The 20539-nt window shown below is 41.9% G+C and overlaps 4 protein-coding genes across 7 annotated transcripts in view; 1 reads left to right on the forward strand and 3 right to left on the reverse strand.

The window, feature by feature from the left end:
- The first annotated feature begins 195 nt into the window (after positions 1-195).
- On the forward strand, positions 196-9849 carry LOC132785086 (RNA helicase aquarius). Its single transcript, XM_060791071.1, has 8 exons — positions 196-416; positions 480-957; positions 1016-1362; positions 6019-7053; positions 7111-7559; positions 7623-8838; positions 8894-9262; positions 9320-9849. The coding sequence occupies exons 1-8, from the start codon at positions 303-305 to the stop codon at positions 9782-9784; spliced, it is 4473 nt and encodes a 1490-aa protein (XP_060647054.1). The 5' UTR covers positions 196-302; the 3' UTR covers positions 9785-9849.
- LOC132785090 (probable G-protein coupled receptor Mth-like 5) lies at positions 1261-4182 on the reverse strand. Of its 2 annotated transcripts, none has more exons than XM_060791075.1 (6): positions 3601-4182; positions 2880-3007; positions 2645-2815; positions 2403-2581; positions 1830-2333; positions 1261-1770 (listed from the first exon to the last, which is right to left on the reverse strand). In XM_060791075.1, exons 1-6 carry the CDS (start codon positions 3818-3820, stop codon positions 1503-1505), a joined length of 1470 nt encoding a protein of 489 aa, XP_060647058.1. In that variant the 5' UTR covers positions 3821-4182; the 3' UTR covers positions 1261-1502. The 2 variants fall into 2 exon arrangements, with proteins under 2 accessions (XP_060647058.1, XP_060647059.1); XM_060791076.1 differs by having other exon boundaries at positions 1830-2330; positions 3601-4181.
- On the reverse strand, positions 9786-10890 carry LOC132785091 (putative inner dynein arm light chain, axonemal). The gene is made up of 2 exons (XM_060791077.1): positions 10315-10890; positions 9786-10256 (listed from the first exon to the last, which is right to left on the reverse strand). Exons 1-2 carry the CDS (start codon positions 10682-10684, stop codon positions 9877-9879), a joined length of 750 nt encoding a protein of 249 aa, XP_060647060.1. The 5' UTR covers positions 10685-10890; the 3' UTR covers positions 9786-9876.
- An 8946-nt stretch (positions 10891-19836) lies between these two features.
- The window catches only part of LOC132785085 (cadherin-87A), a 54383-nt gene continuing 53680 nt past the window's right edge, over positions 19837-20539 (reverse strand). For all 3 annotated transcript variants that reach the window (XM_060791067.1, XM_060791068.1, XM_060791069.1), the window contains one exon: positions 19837-20506. In XM_060791067.1, coding sequence (XP_060647050.1) covers positions 20432-20506 — 75 coding nt within the window. In that variant the 3' untranslated portion in view covers positions 19837-20431. The remainder of the gene's footprint in view (positions 20507-20539) is intronic.

Genomic DNA, 20539 nt, shown 5'->3' on the forward strand with positions numbered 1-20539 from the left:
TAAAACAAAAATTTACTATTTAAAATAATTTATTTTAAAATTTAAAAAATTGTTTAATTTAAGGTGTGATCAGTAACAGTACAATTAAATAGTCAAAATAAGTAAATATAGTGACGTCGTGATCTTTTATTCAGGGCTTCAAGCTCTCTTATAGTTTATTTGGTATATTTTAATAACAACAACTCGAGATGTCTTGCAATTTAGTTTGTGGTCACACGAAGTCGTTTTTGTAGCCGGCGTTTTGTTTTCGTTTAGTAAATTTGTGATTTTTGCGTTTTTTTTTGCTAATTTAGCGTGCGAAAATGAAGCGCAGAAGTCAAACCCAAGCCGCAGCTCCCAAGGAGACCAACAAAAAGGTCAAGGAAAAGTCGGGCGCCCTTACGCTGGACCAGTTTAGCTCTGATGTTATTTGGCAGGTGCGTGATGCGATATTTGTTAAACGTTTACGAGGATAAACTAAAAAAATATATTTTTTATAGCTTGCTTCCCAATATTGGTCTCCCGATACTAAGGCGGAGCACTTGCCCTATAATGCAGGCATCATTGAGCAGATTTACGCTGATGAAATGTCCAGCGGCAAAAGCAGCGCACGCCGCATCAACATGTTGGAATTCAGTCAATATCTCGAACAGTATTTGTGGCCCAATTACAAGAGCGAGAAGGCAACACATGCCCATCTCATGTCCATTGTGATCATGGCCAATGAAAAGTTTCGCGAACGCGTCGAAGTTTGGAACGTATTCGAGCAACTGCCGGAGCAATATCCCGCATTCTTTCGGCATGTTCTAGAGACTTGTTTGCCCAAGCCAGGAACAACTGAGAATCGCAGCACCTTACGCGAACGAACTGCGCTGCTTATGTTTTTAAATCACTGCTTCAACAGCATGGAAATCGAACTGTGCCGCGAGCAGGCAAAACGTCTAGTTTCGCTCTCCATGTGGCATTGTTTGCAACCGAGTAAGTAATTTAATCATTTATATCGCAGATCTAGTTATATCAAAATTTCATTCTTTAGGACGTCGCGAGCAGGAGCTGCGTGATGTGCCCGAGTGGCGCAAGTACTGGAAACGGCTGCAGAAGAAGGAGAAAGACAGTCCTAAGCCGGACGTGATGTGGGAACGCCACTTTATGCAGAATCTCATCATTGACTTCCTGCGCATTCTTGAACGCATTCCACTCGAGGGCGAACTCAACAGCAATGTGGTGCATTATTGCGAGCGCTTCCTCGAGTTCATCATTGACTTGGAAGCGCTCTTGCCCACACGTCGTTTCTTTAACACTGTACTCGATGATTGCCATTTGATAGTGCGGGCGTTGATGAGCCCGTTGGTGCAGCGTGAGGAAGGAAAACTATTTGGTCAGGTATGTGTCAGACTTTGTTTTGTTTAATTAGTTGCTCGGGTGGCATAAATTAGTAATAAGTACAAATCGCCAATGTTTCACATTGTTAAACTAAAGAAAAACACTTAGAGTATAGCTTAAAATTATTGCTGATCGATTGCTCAATAGTCGTTGCCACCACCACCATTCATGTAGTGCATCTCATCGCCCCAATCGCTGGCCGATGGCGGCTCATTGTAGCAACACGACTTCTTCAGCAAAAAAGTGACGTGTCGCTGCCGCAACACACAGATGTAAAGCAGCAGAGGAGCCTGGAATGCGTTCACAATGATGTGTGCATAGAGCAGACCGTCCAGGGCCAGCCAGGACATTGTGAGGAACAGCCAGGCAAAGGACATGACCAATAGCATCAGTGAAAACATGATGAAGCTGCAAAGCAAATGCAAATCATTTAAATCCTTTTAAATAGAGAAGAATTTTCTACTTACTTGGCCTTTAGTTTGTGCGCAATTCGTCCGTAGACTGTGCGACGATTGATTAGCTTCCTGGTGGTAACATAGAAGAAAATGTTGATAATGATGGTGCAGGCAATGGGCGCAAAAAAGATGCAGATACCCAGCCATCCGATCGTTTGCTGTTCTCCCCGCATATTCTCCTTCTTATACGAGTCCGCATCGAGAAAGAAATGCGCAAAGACCGCCATGCCCGCCATAATGGCTGTGCAGCCCCAGGCATAGGCCGAATAATAGCAATACTTGCGTCCATCGGTCACACGCAGAAACACATTTCTGGAGCGGAATGTCTTCCAAATGTAATACCCAAAACTATTGAGCCAAAAGAATGCGGCCAGCAAGCTGAAGCATAAAATGATGTCGGCCACAATGAAGCTAACATGGTTGGTGAAATCTGTGAATATGCAGACTAGATCCGCTGCCTGGCTGACCATCAGACACATTGCAATGGTGGTCACAATGTTGCCAACCAGATCTCTGCTAAAGAAACGCAAAACGCAATGAATAATTTGGCGTCTAATACGAAATCATCTATGGAACGATCCTAACCTTAGGGTGGGCAGAATAAAGTAAATGATGGCGATTACCAGCAGAATGATCAACGATATGCCGTGGAATATGGGATTGAGTATTTTGCGCAACAGAAAGTTTGAGTCATTCCAGCTGCTCTCCTTCTTCGCCAAGCAAATGTGAGCAAAAAGGCTGTGTTTATGCTCCGGAGAAATGGCCTTGGAAGAGATAAGAAATACTACATTAGAAGGCTGTATTTCCAACTTAGCTGAGTGAGCTACCTTATCGAGGCAATACTGCCCCAGTTCGTAGTCATAATAACGTGGCTTATTGGCCTCCACCATGTCTTCGTCGTAATCACTTTGGACGCCGCGTCGTTCATCGCTCTCATCTTCGGCATTGGTGTAATGTCGCAATTTGCCATCATCCAGAAGCACCAATTTATCGTAGCTCTGCAGGAGAAGAATCAGTAAATCAATAGCAGCCCATCTTTTCATTGATCTTTCCACCACTTACGCCAAGATAGTCGAGAACGGGCCACATTTGCTTGGAGCCACAGTTGGGCATTCCAATGACGAACTTGAATTGTGCCACATTTCTGTTCTGATCGCCCCCATAGCTGGTAAACATGGGCTCAAAGTAGTCTATATTTAAAAAGCAATGAAATGATATAAAACAATGCATTAGCATCCGATGACTTCAATTGAACAATGGGGCCAGATTGAAACAAAGAGAATCATTAAAAACACTTCAAAGTCTATAAATATTCACGGCCGGAATGTGATGCACTCTGCTGGAACAATGCATCATAGTCCAGATTGTTGGCGAATTTGATTAACATATGGATTAAATCATCGCAGCTCGCATAATAATGGATGCTAATAGCTAAACAAATAACTTTCAATTGTTGTCAATTTAACAGTGTACAAATCATTGATATAGTTATTAGAGCAGCTGTCGCCTCACGTCATGTTAAATCACCCCTCAAAGTGGAGCTGCATTCCCTACCATAGTTTTTTAAGTGAAGGGGACCCTTTTGCAATTGATTGCCAGCAAATGGGCCATTAGGCTGTCTGCCATGCCATATGTTGCATGCAACGAGCCCAAAAATCCATAAAGTTGAATGGCCCAAAGCCGGCAATGGCCTGGTCGAGTTATGTCCGCTAATTGAGCGCTTTGCGTTGCCATTGACAACCAAATCACTGTGTTCTGTATTTGTTAGCCTAGTTATGCTCACCCGTTTCGTTGACCTGCTGGCATGTGTTATTCACGTGTATCTCGAACTTTTCACAGCATTTATTCACCAGCACTACACTCGCATCGTTGTTGTTGTTGTTATTGGCCAGTTGTGGCGCATCGGCCACATGAGCGCCGACAACAAAAACAGCGTGCAGAGTGGCTAACAAGACTAGCAAAAAGCAGCTGCCCAGGTACGGCGAAATTTGCGCGCCAAGCATCTCAAGCGAATAAAACAGCAAGAGCTAAAGATACAGATACTTTTAATCGTTTTCGTATTCGTTGTTGTAATCGGGTATCGTGCTCGTAATCGAATGCGTCATCAAGGCTGTGACTGATGCCGGTTTCGAGCCAAGATCATGACTTGCATGACCAAACTATGTTAAAGCTGTGACTGTTTTTCTCTTCTTTTGTTCTTATTCGTTTATGTTTGTGTTTCGCCGAAACTTTTCTTTTTTCATCACACATTCACACTCTGAATATTCGTTTGCTTATTTACTAAACATTTCTTTATTGTGGTTGTTTTGTTATTTTTTATGCAGTTTGCGCAAAAATTCCAAAAGACAACTAAATGCTGCGACGACGACCAGCAACTGACTGAGACTGAGAGAAATCGAGAAGTCGAATGAGACTCGCTCGCACTCTCCCTCACACTTACTGTTAACTGACTGACTGTTCTCTCGCTCTTACGCTGACTCTGCTGACGCTCTTAACTTCTAGTCACTAGCATAATACAGACTGTGAAGAGCGAGACAGAGAGCTAGCGGGAGAGAAGCAGCCCAAGCAATAGCATTGGCATTGGGCCTAGTGTAGAGTTCCACTTTCTGTTGCCCCCTTGAAATTTTTATTCTCTACAAGCAACCACCAAGCATACAAAAAGTTGAAGCAGGGCTTTAGATGTGTGTTCGCACTGTCTCTTCCTCTCTCTGTCTCACTTACTCACTCACACACACGTGAACAGTGTTTTTTGTTGTTTAAATTAAGCGACGGAAATTATCAATTGGCAACGACTCAAAGAACCGGCAGTCCCTCGTCTTCCCTTATATGTTTGTGTCTTGGCTGTTGTGTGAGTGTGTGTGCGCCTGGCTCGTTGTTTGTTGTTGTTGTGTTGTCTGGCGATGTGTGATGATGTGATAAGACTGCCAAGCACTTTATCTAAGAAACTGCAGCAGGCAGCAAACGCTCACAATAGCAGCAGCAGCAATTCAAAACGCGTGCCTTGTCTTTCATTACGCGCCACTTGTCAGCACTTTGACGCTGCTGCAATCCCGCTTCCCCAATGCTCCTGTGGGAAACCCTTGTCATATCACACATACTAATGAACCATACATATACGTGTGTGTATGTATATATTTTTGTTACAAATCACCTCAAAATTCCCTTCAAGTTAAAAGACTGCTATAGATTTGATATACATGTGTTCGGTTCACCTTTCGATTATAGCATGACATATAGAGTTACAAAAGGATATCCGATTTCCAAACACGTTTATTTTACCTCCTGTACTTCTTAACTTCCCAAAAAGGACTTCCTTCAAACATAGTTAAAACAGCTTTTTTATGCTCTCTATAACGCTCTATGCGTAGTCTCCCAATGCCAAGTTAAGGTTGACAGTTTGTAGACTTTTCACTCACTCTCATTAATTGAGGCTCGACTTGCCCAAAATGATGACGTATTGCCCTTAAGCGGCAATCGCAGACCGGCTCACAACACGTCACATCGCAGCTAGCGTCGAAGATACCTGTGTTGCACTGCCAAAGAGAGCAACGCTTTGTGTCTGTGTGGGTTTTGTGTAGAGTTGGGAACAGGTATCATAGTGAGGTAGTAAAAAATACGTTCCATTCAATGCATGCACATGGGGGAAAAATGCAGGAGCGGTTTAGCAAAGTTGTCATTATAATTTTATTATGAAACGATTTTAAGTAAACTTCTCCCTCGTTTAATAGAATATTTGTGGCAAATATTTTTTGTTAACCAGTGCGGCCAATAATTACCCTATCGATGAATTCTGGAAAAAAATTGTCATGTTAATACCATTCAACCGACAAAGAATGTTTCTAGTGTATAAGGTCTAGAACGCCGCCTTCTATCTAAACATTATAATGCTATTTTCAATCAAATAAAGATAGGGACTTGATTTATAGTAATTTTAACAAATGAGTATTATAATTAATCTATTAAATTTATAAATTAAAAAGTTACTAATAGGAATAACGAAACCATGTAGTTAGTATCTATCTGCAAGTTCAACATTCAATAAAAAATAAAAAACCAATACAAATAAAACTTACTATAGTACAAAACTAAAATAATCAGATAATAGAATGACAGAACAGTTACAATAATATGCTTGTAGTTATCATGATAATGTAATTTTCACCAATGCAACTTTTTATAATATTATTTCTCCTTCGTTAAGTTGTTGGATATGCTCAAGTTCTACACCCGCTTCGAAATCAACGATGTGACGGGCAACTCTCTGACGGATCACGATATGACCCAACTCCATTACAAAAAGATCACCTCACTGCAACGTGCCATGTTTGCGAAGTTCACCTCACTGCGCACCTTTGCCTTGTCCAATGTGGCAACAGTTGACAATCGTGAGTCGCTGGAGAAACACTTTGGTACTTTGGATGCGAATGGGCTCAAACAAATTGCATCGTTCCTCAATTTGGTCCCAGATGAGGCAGTAGAGCCCTTTCAATGGCATCGCTTGGATGAGGAATTCCTGCGTGAATTACTGGTGACGCGACATGAAAAGCGTTGCTCACAACTAGAGGCACTGAATGAGATGCCGCTGTATCCCACAGAGCAGATCATTTGGGATGAGAATGTGGTGCCATCAGAGTACTACACTGGAGACACTTGTCTGGCACTGCCCAAGCTCAACTTACAGTTCCTTACGCTCCACGATTATTTATTGCGCAACTTCAATCTATTCCGACTAGAGAGCACATACGAGATCCGTCAGGACATCGAGGATGCAGTTAGTCGCATGCTACCTTGGCAATCGGAGGATGGCGACGTTGTTTTTGGTGGCTGGGCACGCATGGCACTGCCCATTGCTAGTTTTGCCGTTGTCGAAGTGGCCAAGCCGCATCTAGGCGAGAAAAAGCCATCACGAGTACGCGCCGATGTGGGCGTAACACTTTCGGTGCGTCATGAGATCAAGAAGGAGTGGGAAAATCTGCGCAAACACGACGTCTGCTTTCTGATCACTGTCAAACCTACACAACCCTATGGCACCAAATATAATCCACGAGAGTCATTCATACCTCAAGTGGGCTTAGTCAGTGTGCGTGGGTGTGAGGTAGAGGGCATGCTGGATGCCAACGGTCGTGTCATTGAGGATGGACCTGAGCCAAGGCCGCAGATGCCTGGCGAACAGCGCAGTTATCGCGTCTGGCTGGACTCCAATCAGTATCGCATGGACATGGACGATTTGCAGGACGTAAGTGTGCAAGTTTCTTACATGAAGCAATAAATTCACAACTTTTCTGTCCTACAGGGCTCGGACGATGTCTACGAGAGCTTTAATATACTGATGCGTCGCAAGCCAAAGGAGAACAATTTCAAGGCCGTGCTGGAAACCATACGCCATCTAATGAACACCGAGTGTGTGGTTCCTCCTTGGCTGCATGATATACTTCTAGGTTACGGCGATCCGGGTGCAGCACACTACAGCAATATGCCCAATCAGGAGCGCACGCTAGAGTTCAATGACACCTTCCTCGACTACGACCACTTGAAGGCTAGTTTTCCCGACTATGAACTGAAGTGTGACGCTGCCGAGGGAAGCAGGGAGCCACCATATCGCCTTACGTTTGAAGATGTTGCCGCGCAGCGGGACAGTGATGACGAGGAGGAAACGGAGCAGAAAGCTACAACTAAATCCATTGCTGTGCAGCCATACAAGTACGAGGCAAGAGGTCCCTATCCCAGTGACAAGCCTAAGCAGTAAGTAGCCGAACAATCTTCTTGCAACATCTCTTACAACACATCCTCATCTTACACTTTCAGAAACTGCATACGCTTTACGCCCACTCAAATTGAGGCCATCAGGGCCGGCATGCAGCCGGGTCTAACGCTGGTGGTGGGTCCCCCGGGAACGGGTAAAACGGATGTTGCCGTGCAAATCATTTCCAACATCTATCACAATCAGCCCAATCAACGCACTCTTATTGTAACACACTCCAATCAGGCACTCAATCAGCTCTTTGAGAAGATTATGGCGCTGGACATTGATGAACGCCATCTGTTACGTCTCGGTCATGGCGAGGAGACGCTCGAGACCGAAAAGGATTACAGTCGCTACGGGCGTGTCAATTATGTGCTGGCCAAACGCATGGATCTGCTCAGCCAAGTGCAACGGCTTCAGGAGGCAGTCGGTGTCAGTGGCGATAATGCGTACACTTGTGAGACGGCAGGTTACTTCTTTCTATACAATGTGATGGCACGTTGGGAAAAATTCCAGAGCCAAATCGAGTCGCAACGTGAGGAAACCGACATGCAGAAGTTGAGCGCATTGTTTGAGACGGAGTTTCCCTTCACTAAATTCTTTGCGGATGCACCTCAACCACTCTTCATGGCCAACAGCTTTGCGGAACTCATGGGTATAGCCGAGTCAAACTTCCGCTACATCTCGGACATATTCACAGAGTTGGAGGAGTTCCGCGCTTTTGAGTTGCTGCGTACAGGACTCGATCGCTCCAAGTATTTGCTAGTGAAAGAGGCAAAGATCATTGCCATGACCTGTACACATGCAGCCCTCAAGCGTAAAGAGCTGGTTAATCTAGGCTTCCGCTATGACAACATCTTGATGGAGGAGTCGGCGCAGATCTTGGAGATCGAAACATTTATTCCTTTGCTGCTGCAGAATCCTCTTGATGGGCTAAATCGTTTAAAGCGCTGGATTATGATTGGAGATCACCACCAGCTGCCGCCTGTCATCAAGAACATGGCCTTCCAGAAGTACTCTAACATGGAACAGAGTCTCTTCACGCGTTTGGTCCGTCTCGGCGTACCCACTGTCGATCTGGATGGCCAGGGTCGTGCACGTTCCAGTATCTGCGATCTGTACAAGTGGCGCTACAAAAAGCTGGCGGATTTGCAGCACATTTTCGAGCATGACGAGTACAAGAAAGCAAATGCTGGTTTGGCATACGATTATCAGCTAATCAATGTAGAAGACTTCAAGGGCGTGGGTGAAAGCGAGCCCAATCCTTACTTCTATCAGGTGAGTGCAGCCATGGTTACATATTCCGCATTTTAACCATTTATTTTTTGCTTAGAACCTTGCCGAGGCGGAATATGTTGTGGCTCTGTATATGTACATGCGTCTACTGGGTTATCCGGCTGCCAAGATATCAATATTGACCACTTACAATGGTCAGAAGCATCTCATTCGCGATGTCATCAATGCGCGCTGCGGCAACAATCCACTCATTGGCTGGCCGCATAAGATTACCACCGTGGACAAATATCAGGGCCAACAGAATGATTACATACTCATCTCCCTGGTGCGCACCAAGGCTGTGGGACATCTACGTGATGTTCGTCGGTTGGTTGTGGCTATGAGTCGCGCTCGACTCGGTCTCTATGTCTTTGGTCGCGTCTCGCTGTTTAAGAACTGCCTGGAACTACAACAGACTTTTAAATTGGTGAGTTAGACAATTAAAGAAATAGAATATTTAATTTGCAATTCTTTTGATTTACAGCTCACTCAACGTCCGCTGAAGCTGCGAGTAGTGTCAAGCGATGATTATCCAACTGAGCGATTTACCACTGATCCGGTCAGCAATGACTCTAGGACAATAGAGAACATGTCTGAAATGGCAGAATTTGTTTACCAACTGTACACAAAGAAAATGGAACAGATGAAGGATACACTGCCCACCGAAGAAGAACTACGCGCTATGCGTAGACAGTTGCCTACGGATGATAACGACGAGAATAAAGAGGAACCTGTCGCTGCAACAGAGCTCGACGATGAGCCACCTCAGAAACGTGCTGCAAAAGAAACTAAAAAGAAAACGGCAGCTGTATTCAAGCCAACGCCCATACTCAACGAGATTAACGTGGACGAGACCGAAATAGAACAACAGGAAGCACCAGCTGACACGGATACGGAGTCCTCCACCCAGCAGACTACAGAACAAACCCCAAAAACAGACGAGTCTTAGTTGTTCACTACATTTAATTGCAATAAGTTTTAACAAATCATTAAACACGACAAACACAAACCATACACCATCGCACACACAATGTGGCACGTTTATTTCTTTGGAGCTGTAATACCCTCGAGCTGTGCCTTGAGTTGTGCATTGGTCTTCTTGAGGAACGTGATCTCCTCGGTGAACTTCTTCTCTTCCGAAGCGCGTAATTCGGCGTTACGGCGTTCGGCTTGTTCCTGCTTCATCTTCATATCAGAAATGATTTCCTCAAGTGCTTCTTTATCCTGTTCCAAAGTCTTGACCCGGTCGCGCAACATTTCCTTTTCCTCGTGGGCCTGCAAAGCTTTACGCATACCAAACGCGACAGAGCTGCAGTAAAGAGTCTCGTAGGCCTCCATAGACATGGCAATTTCGTCGCGGATGCGTAGTAGCAACAGACCGCGCTCCGAACAATTTATAGTCACCTGGCGTATGATCTCATCTGTATGTACGAATTTTTGTTGAGTGCTTAATAAAATGGAGGTATCGCAACAATTTACCAAAGCACTGGGAATAGAGTTCACGGCGTACAGGGCAGATGCCGGTCTCACGGGCTTGGGTCTGCTGCAGGCGCGTGTCCAGCATTTCCTGCAAATTGATGACATCCTGGCGGGTTGCCGGTGTACTAGATACAGATTGCTGCCAAAGCTGGCCATCCTCTTCCCAGCAACGTGGTGGCAGTATGGAGTTCAATATTTCCTCAGTCTCTTTTTTGGTATCTAGTAAAGCTCCAGCTGTTTGCGGGCGTTTCATTTCAAGTTCAGTTAATGGGGCTCCTTTCTTGTCCGGATGTTTTACGACAAGCACCGGATTGTTGTAGCGCACCAGCGTCTGGAACTGGCCCACACTTGCAATCTCCACATCATCCATTATTTGTTGATTTTGGCGCTTTCTCTTCAAATTCAATAGTCGAAATTATTTCTGTGTGTACTCCGTCTGACGTGTTCAGTAATTTTTGATGATTTGAATAATGCTGAAATGCCTTTGTTGAGGAAAATCCCTAGAGGGTTGAGTTAATGTCGGCAAGCAACGAGGAAAATTGTTATTCACAAGTCAACAAATAGCAACAGGTAAGGATTTTACATGGTATCCAGGTAACCGGATAAGTTCACTTCCCTTTAAAAGATTTTCAGTTTTGTTTTGATTTTATTTGTTTATTTATATTTATCGTTGTGAGGTAGTTGTCTAAATTAAAGTTGCAAATTAAAGTTGCAAAGTTGCAAATAAACATCTGATTGTCACAAATCAAAGCATCAGCTGATGCGCCAAAGCCTTAATTAAGTTGGCAACTCCACTTAGCATAGCTCAACTGTTGAGTCTATCGAACGGGGAGTAAGTATTGCATTGATCCACACAGAGATGCTTTGAGCACTCACTAAGGGCAGCCATCTTCACTTATGCACTTTTTTTCACTGAGAACATTAATACATCAGACCAAAAATTTGCAAAGAAAAATTGCAAAAATAAATATAAAATAATACTGCAACCGAGAAAGGAATGCCAACACTTTTGGGCATTCGAGATTTTCTTTTGTCCCAACTTGGATTGGCCGGCTCTTTTAGAGAATTTAGAATTGCTAAATTTTCTCTTTGCCACTGATTGGTAAGTAGTGTCAATCTGATTAGACCTTGCGGTAAAATGTTATTTTATGCAGCTTATTGGTCATACCGCTGGCAATTGCACACGCTAGACCCTCCATAGAGTGTAATAGGTGTTGCACATTGCGGTCCTCGCCTTCCCCACCTGTTGAACAGGTGCCACTAGTGAAGCGCACGCGGATATTCACCTAACCTGCAAGCCTAAGGGAGAATTGGTGAAGGCAGCGAACCTCGCTGCGAACAGCCAGCTAGAGTGGGAATAAGGCGATAATCTTGCGGCAGCAAATCTTCGCTGCAGATTATCAAACGGTATTCGATAGCGGCTCAGCGAAGGCGATACTAGAGACGTTCAAAGGAGCGTAGATCTTCCGGCGAGAGATCTACGGCTCCACAAAAAACACGCCGGCACCATCTGCATTGGATTGTTTTCGTTCGCAAAATGCACTAAGAGTGCCAACATGGTTTGCTAAATTGAATAATTAAATTGAATTTGTATTAGTACTTGTCAAAAATCGACTAACTCATTTTTCGACTTTTTGTACAGCCAACATGGGGTTCATAGGGATTTGAAAGCCTGATAACCATAACCCTTTATCATCTTTAACAGCTAACATCAACAAGCATATATGCTACGACGGATTCATCAGTTATCAGGCCTGCTAACATCGATGGAAAGTGCGTAAGTACGGCATAGCCGTGTCTATATTATAGTTGATTGGGGTTGTGATTGTGAGGTTCTCAATTCCGTGTGTTCCGTGTTGGTTCTCTATCTTTCGTATTATTAAGTCATGAAGACAACCGTTTAAGTAAAACAAACTAACGTAACGATAAATAAAGGCTCAATAAATCAAGCACTATTGTTAACTAGAGATAATTTTTATAAACAAAATGAAGTATGTTTATTAAATTACTGTATATCATGGAGAAGAAAACAATAATGTGTTAAACTTTTAATTCTAATTGGGCACTGAATGTGCGAGCGTTTGAGATAATGCGAGATGAGTACTGTCCCTCTCCCTAGTATTACACTCTGTCTACACTTTAATTTATGATGACTTACTACCCAGTCGAAGCCAAAGACCCACCCCAGCCCTGAACTGAGCCGGCAAGTTAGCTAGACAGAGTAGGCTTAGACGAGTAGAACCTCGTGGTGTTCGTCACATAATTAAATGGCGCCCAACTCGTGAGGCCTATGGAAAATGTGCCCAAAATAAAAATTTCGTCATCAAAATATTCATTCTTTTTATTGAAAACATAGATGTATGAATTTTCTGCCTTCTGGATTGGCTGTTTACTGATGAGAAAGTCGGAAGCAGACCAGGCGAAAAGAACATACATAGCGGATTCATTAATTGATAGTGTTATCAATGAATTAAACCTGCTAAATACAATTTTCTGGCCAATAATGTGATTAAGGAAATTTTTTGTAGAATTGGATGAATTTCGATTCTCTACCGAATCATTGTTAGGCCCAGTACACAATATTGTGTTGTGGTATTGAAATCGAGAATTGTTCAGTATTGGTTAATATCGATCTGTTCCTCTTTCAATCACAAACACTCATCAAATACGTTACTAATTAAAGTAGATTCAGACTCTCAGTACACACTTCGCATTGTCTTAAAATCGCATTGAAGGGTAAGTCCCAAACTTAAAAACTTAAAACTTGAACACTATATTATCGCATATCGTAAACCTATTTTTGTCAATTACCTTGTCAATATCGAATACCGTACTAGTTCACATTCATACTTAAATTCATTATGCCGGTTACTCGCAGCCACGAAAACCTCGCATCAGCTAGTTCATTAATTCTTTGCAAAATTTGCAATGATTTAAAATCGTCTGAATTTGAATTAGTAAAAACTCCTTGTAGTCATAACTTTCACTCCGAATGTATATCCAATTGGCTCAATACTAGCGAAACTTGTCCAACTTGCAAAAGCCGTGCAGGATAGGAGATATTTTTGGCTCAGAACAATCTGAAGGGTTAAGCATGCTTCATACAGTTGCAGCACCCCAATTTCACGCGATGCCTCGGGAGCCGCTGGCACTAAACCGCGAGATCGACCAAAAACAAGAGCTAATCAGAGAGAGAATCTCATGAGAAATGCCGCACAATCTCCTTCTTGGCAACATAGGGCAAGCTTAGAACAAAATGTACCTACTTCCAGGCAGCATCAAAATGCTGCGCGAGAAAGTCGCTTACCCCGAGCATCAACAGGAAGTACAACCACACCCGTTCCAGCTGTGTCTGAACAACGAGTTCAAGGACTTATCACTTCTTCACTCGATAACTTTCGAGCGGAACTAGTCGCTACTATCGCTGATCAGGTTGAATTTGCCTTTAGAAACTTAAATATTGCCGCCCAACCGCCAATAGTTCGTTCCGAGGAACCGCAATTGGAATGGGATAACGAAATTCCAGATCAGAATAACGAAGGATTGGGGCAATCAGGAAATATATCTGGTAGTCTCGATCGGCCTGACCGAATTTCTAGTACCATTGTTAATTGGCATCTTAAGTTCAGTGGTACACCAACTGATATACCAATCGACGACTTTATATATCGAATAAATTGCTTGACCTCTCGTTGTTTGAGCGGAAACTTTGATACGTTGTATCAGTTTGCTCACTTACTATTCTCAGGTCCAGCGTTAACCTTCTATTGGAGATTTCATCGTAGCTCTCATCATAGGAATTGGTATAATCTTTGTTCTCGTTTATGCGAAAGATACCAAAATCAAAGAACCGATGAAGACATAAAAGATAGCTTACGGCGCAGGAAACAAAAGTTTAATGAACCTTTCGATGAATATTTGGATGCTATGTTGAACATAGCAGATACGCTTAATTCTCGTCTATCCGATACCGAATTGGTCTCTTATGTTAAACAGAATTTGAAACCAGATCTTCGACATGAACTGTTACATGTTCCAATTTCAAATTTAGCTATCCTTCGTAGAGAATGTCACAAACATGAAGAATTCTACTCCCAACTGCCTAAACATCAAAATCGATCGAATAACCCCAACCGAGTTATTCATGAGATTGCTTTAGAAAAAGACCTGGAGTTAGGCTCTGAAGATGAAAACTCAGAATCAGCAGATGTAAATGCTATGAAGTATTCTGATAATTTCAAATGCTGGAATTGCGATGAAATTGGTCATCGTTACCAGGATTGCCTGAAATCACGTCGCATATTTTGTTATGGATGTGGAAAACTTGACACATATAAACCAAACTGTACAAAATGTAAAACCAAACAGGAAAACTCGCAGAAGGGTATTCGCTTACCACCAAAAGCGGATATCCGCAATTAAAAATAGAACCAAATTCTCTAGAGTATTCTCAACCACCTGCTATATCGAATAACTTACCTGACTTACAAATTCATCGACATTTTATACCTTATCATTTGCGATTAAGAAAAATACACACATCTCCAAAATCGCGTGCTGCTCATCGTATGCATACATTTTGGTCGAAAAAGCGTGTACTAAATTCTTATAGGATATCAGCTATCGTAAATAAAGACAACGATATACGACCCTTTACTTACCTCAACATTCTCGATCAGCGTTGTTTGGCCTTGCTCGATAGCGGAGCAAATAAAAGCGTGATCGGAGGAAACTTAGCAAAGTACATTCTTGAAAATAATATTAACTATCTTAAATCCAAAGGATTTGTTAAAACTGCTGATGGACAACCTCAAAAGGTCGCTGGTACCATTAATCTTCCAATCGAATATAATTCGACAAAGCAATCGTTTGAGTTCCTAATTGTTAGCGCCATCACGCAAGATGTTATTTGCGGAATTGACTTTTGGAATAAATTTGGAATTTCTGTTAGTTATGTTAATGCAGTAACTGAATCTGAAATTGAAAATGAAACGATACCCAAATTGTCTCTTACAGTAATGCAAAAACGCAGATTACAAGCAGTTGTTGATTTTTTTCCGTCATGCGAAAGGGACGGCTTAGGAAAAACAACACTTCTTGAACATTCTATAGACACAGGAGATAGTACTCCCATTAAACAAAGATACTATCCCATATCTCCAGCTAAAGAAAAGCGACTTTGTGCCGAGATTGACCGCATGTTACGTTTAGGAGTAATAGAAGAAGCTTCGAACTCTGCATGGTCCTCGCCTGTGGTTTTGATTGTTAAACCTGGCAAAGATCGTCTATGTCTTGATTCTCGAAAGCTAAACGCAGTGACGAAGAAGGACGCATATCCCATGCCTAGCTTAGAAGGTCTTCTAAGTCGATTGCCATCTGTTAAGTGCATTTCCAAAATCGATTTAAAAGATGCCTTTTGGCAAATTTCTCTAGACAAAGAAGCGCGACCAAAACTGCTTTTACGGTACCAAATAGACCCTTGTATCAGTTTACTCGGATGCCATTTGGCTTGTGTAACTCACCTCATACAATGTGTCGTCTTATGGATCAAGTAATTCCTATGACATGAAGGAACACGTATTCGTATACCTAGATGATCTATTGGTCATGTCCTCTAACTTTGAAGACCACTTACTGCATCTGACCGAAGTGGCAAATAGATTACGAAAAGCGGGACTAACAATAAATGTTACCAAAAGTCAGTTTGGAATACGAGAAGTAGATTACTTAGGCCATGTAGTAGGAGAAGGCACACTTCGAGTAAATCCAATGAAAGTGCAAGCCGTTTCCGAATTTCCGGTGCCACAGTCCAGACGCCAACTGAGACGATTCCTGGGCATGACTGGTTGGTACCAGCGTTTTATTCCCCAGTACTCAACGGTCATCTTTGAACTAACAGAGCTGCTAAAAGGAAAGAAATTTGAATGGAATGAAGAGGCCCAACATGCGTTCGAAGCAATAAAACATAGACTATGTGCTGCTCCGTTTTTGCGTCATCCCAACTATGAGTTGCCATTCATAGTGCAATGTGACGCTTCAACATATGGCATCGGCGCCGTATTAGCTCAACTTGATGCAGAAGGCAACGAACTACCCATTGCATATATGTCGAAAAAGTTGAACAAAGCACAACGAAATTATTCTACAACGGAATTAGAATGCTTGGCAGTTGTATTAGCCATTAAGCGATTCCGTATGTATATAGAAGGCCAATCATTCAAAGTTATAACCGATCATGCAAGTCTGAAATGGTTGATGAATCAAACAGACCTTCATGGCAGACTTGCTCGGTGGGCGTTAAAGCTACAAGGAATGGATTTTCAGATCGAACATCGAAAGGGCAGTCAAAATGTAGTCGCTGACACTCTTTCCAGAGCATTCGAAGAAAATGTAGATGTTGTTGAGCTCGAAATACTACCAGAGATAGATTTAAACTCGGATGCATTTCTCGAAAGTGATTATGTCGAGTTAAAAGAGAAGATGAGCAAATCCAATCTTCCGGATTTCAAAATCATAGACGGATATTTATATTACAGAGCAGTATTGCCTTCCGACGTCAGCGAAGATATTGGCGATGGCTGGAAACTGTACGTCCCTACATCTCTCAGAAATTCGGTGATAGTTTCAGCTCATTGTACCCCAACGTCAGCACATTGCGGCACAGCGAAGTGTCTAGAACGCATTCGTAGGCATTTTTATTGGCCACGAATGGTAGTGGAAGTGCGAGACTTTATTAGCAAATGCGAAATATGTCAAACCTCAAAATACCCGACACAAAATCTAAAGCCGCCAATGGGTATTCAAACAATTAGTGAGCGAGTATTTCAAAGACTCTACATAGATTTCATAGGTCCGTTTCCACGCTCAAAACTTGGTAATATTGGAATTTTTATCATCCTAGATCATCTTTCAAAATTCACATTTCTTATACCAGTTAAGAAATTTTCGACTTTAATAATCATTGATCACTTGCGCAACACTGTATTTAACTGTTTTGGCACACCAGAGTTCATAATCAGCGACAACGGCACTCAGTTTAAAAGCCGAGAATTCGCTGCATTTTTGTCTTCGTATGGTATCAAACACATGTTCACTGGAGCATATTCCCTCAAAGTAATGCAGCTGAAAGAGTCAATAGATCCATTAATGCGGCGTTAAGATCATTTATTCGTTCAGACCAGCGAGAATGGGATATATATGTTAGCAGTATCAATTGTGCTCTACGCAATAACATACATCAATCGATAGGCGCGTCACCGTACTATGTTGTATTTGGACAACATATGATGACGCATGGTAAAGACTACACAGTACTTAAAAATTTGAATCTCTTAAGTGAAGGAACTGCTCGACTCGATCGTGCTGACAAATTTTCTAAAATCCGTGCTGATATTCACAAATATCTGAAAAAGGCATATGAAAAGAATCAGAGATCGTATAACTTTCGTACTAAACAACGAACCTTTGAAGTTGGCCAGACAGTAATTAAGCGTAACTGGGCACTGAGCAATATGGCACACAATTTCAACGCTAAGCTTGCACCAGTCGGCCTTAAGGCACGAGTAAAACGAAAAATTGGACAGGCCTTATACCTATTAGAAAATTTAGAGGGCAAGGAAATTGGTCAATTTCATGCTAAAGACTTGTGGGAATTCAAAGAGTAACTACCTTCTTTCAGATTTTACGTCTTCGATTGAACTCTCGATTAAAATCTGCTGTTGTGAGGTAGTTGTCTAAATTAAAGTTGCAAATTAAAGTTGCAAAGTTGCAAATAAACATCTGATTGTCACAAATCAAAGCATCAGCTGATGCGCCAAAGCCTTAATTAAGTTGGCAACTCCACTTAGCATAGCTCAACTGTTGAGTCTATCGAACGGGGAGTAAGTATTGCATTGATCCACACAGAGATGCTTTGAGCACTCACTAAGGGCAGCCATCTTCACTTATGCACTTTTTTCACTGAGAACATTAATACATCAGACCAAAAATTTGCAAAGAAAAATTGCAAAAATAAATATAAAATAATACTGCAACCGAGAAAGGAATGCCAACACTTTTGGGCATTCGAGATTTTCTTTGTCCCAACTTGGATTGGCCGGCTCTTTTAGAGAATTTAGAATTGCTAAATTTTCTCTTTGCCACTGATTGGTAAGTAGTGTCAATCTGATTAGACCTTGCGGTAAAATGTTATTTTATGCAGCTTATTGGTCATACCGCTGGCAATTGCACACGCTAGACCCTCCATAGAGTGTAATAGGTGTTGCACATTGCGGTCCTCGCCTTCCCCACCTGTTGAACAGGTGCCACTAGTGAAGCGCACGCGGATATTCACCCTAACCTGCAAGCCTAAGGGAGAATTGGTGAAGGCAGCGAACCTCGCTGCGAACAGCCAGCTAGAGTGGGAATAAGGCGATAATCTTGCGGCAGCAAATCTTCGCTGCAGATTATCAAACGGTATTCGATAGCGGCTCAGCGAAGGCGATACTAGAGACGTTCAAAGGAGCGTAGATCTTCCGGCGAGAGATCTACGGCTCCACAAAAAAACACGCCGGCACCATCTGCATTGGATTGTTTTCGTTCGCAAAATGCACTAAGAGTGCCAACATGGTTTGCTAAATTGAATAATTAAATTGAATTTGTATTAGTACTTGTCAAAAATCGACTAACTCATTTTTCGACTTTTGTACAGCCAACATGGGGTTCATAGGGATTTGAAAGCCTGATAACCATAACCCTTTATCATCTTTAACAGCTAACATCAACAAGCATATATGCTACGACGGATTCATCAGTTATCAGGCCTGCTAACATCGATGGAAAGTGCGTAAGTACGGCATAGCCGTGTCTATATTATAGTTGATTGGGGTTGTGATTGTGAGGTTCTCAATTCCGTGTGTTCCGTGTTGGTTCTCTATCTTTCGTATTATTAAGTCATGAAGACAACCGTTTAAGTAAAACAAACTAACGTAACGATAAATAAAGGCTCAATAAATCAAGCACTATTGTTAACTAGAGATAATTTTTATAAACAAAATGAAGTATGTTTATTAAATTACTGTATATCATGGAGAAGAAAACAATAATGTGTTAAACTTTTAATTCTAATTGGGCACTGAATGTGCGAGCGTTTGAGATAATGCGAGATGAGTACTGTCCCTCTCCCCTAGTATTACACTCTGTCTACACTTTAATTTATGATGACTTACTACCCAGTCGAAGCCAAAGACCCACCCCAGCCCTGAACTGAGCCGGCAAGTTAGCTAGACAGAGTAGGCTTAGACGAGTAGAACCTCGTGGTGTTCGTCACATCGTATATTGTAAATGCAAACCAATGAGTTTTGACTCTGTTCTTGTATAGATGCAAATTGGAGTGTTGCACATTATCCATTTCTATATTAACTAAACTTATTAACTTATTGGTGTATGAGCAAGCGTGGCTAATTAAACTATCAAACTTAACGCTAACAGTTACAAGACCAAAAAAACTAAACTAATACAATAATTGGAAGAGCAAATAATTTAGTCTTTTCTTCGAGTACTCGGTTAACTTAATCGTAATACAAAATCAGTGTCAATTAAACTAATATCGCGTCGTTGTTCGTTAATCGAGTGGAGTTATTTACCGTATATAGTTAGTTAGTAACGCTTAGATATTAAACTAGACATCGGTAATATATTCGTATATATGCATGCATGTATATATAGATATTTATATATATATAGAGATATACAAGTATATTATTGTCATTATTTATGCGGGAGAAATTCCACTATGGGGATTTTGTAGCTGTTTTCATTATGTTTACACAATAGCAATAGTTATTGTGCGTGATATCTGTATATTGTAATCGATTGAGTTCTATATATTTTTTCGTTGGCATACCAGATACTACGACTACTATTGTAGCTATATACCTTATGTATATGTATCTTGCATGCGTGTAATGTGTATCCTGTGCGCAACTGCAAACTGAGGAAATGCAAAAGATCAGATCAGTGTTGAACTAAACCTAAGCAGGGCTCGGGGTTCTCTCTAAATATCTGTATAGATAGATATAGCTACTATATAATTTACAATTTAGCTGTCAGCTGTCAAATGGAGAGCTTATTATTCTGCTTAAATAAGCTCGGCCACGGCATCGTCACCATCTCGTATCGGTGCCTGAAATGTGGATCCCGTGAACTCGTACATCTGCAAATAACCAAAGCATTAATTTGGATTGAT

Source organism: Drosophila nasuta, chromosome 2R (genome assembly GCF_023558535.2).
Source record: "Drosophila nasuta strain 15112-1781.00 chromosome 2R, ASM2355853v1, whole genome shotgun sequence".
NCBI lineage: Eukaryota > Metazoa > Arthropoda > Insecta > Diptera > Drosophilidae > Drosophila > Drosophila nasuta.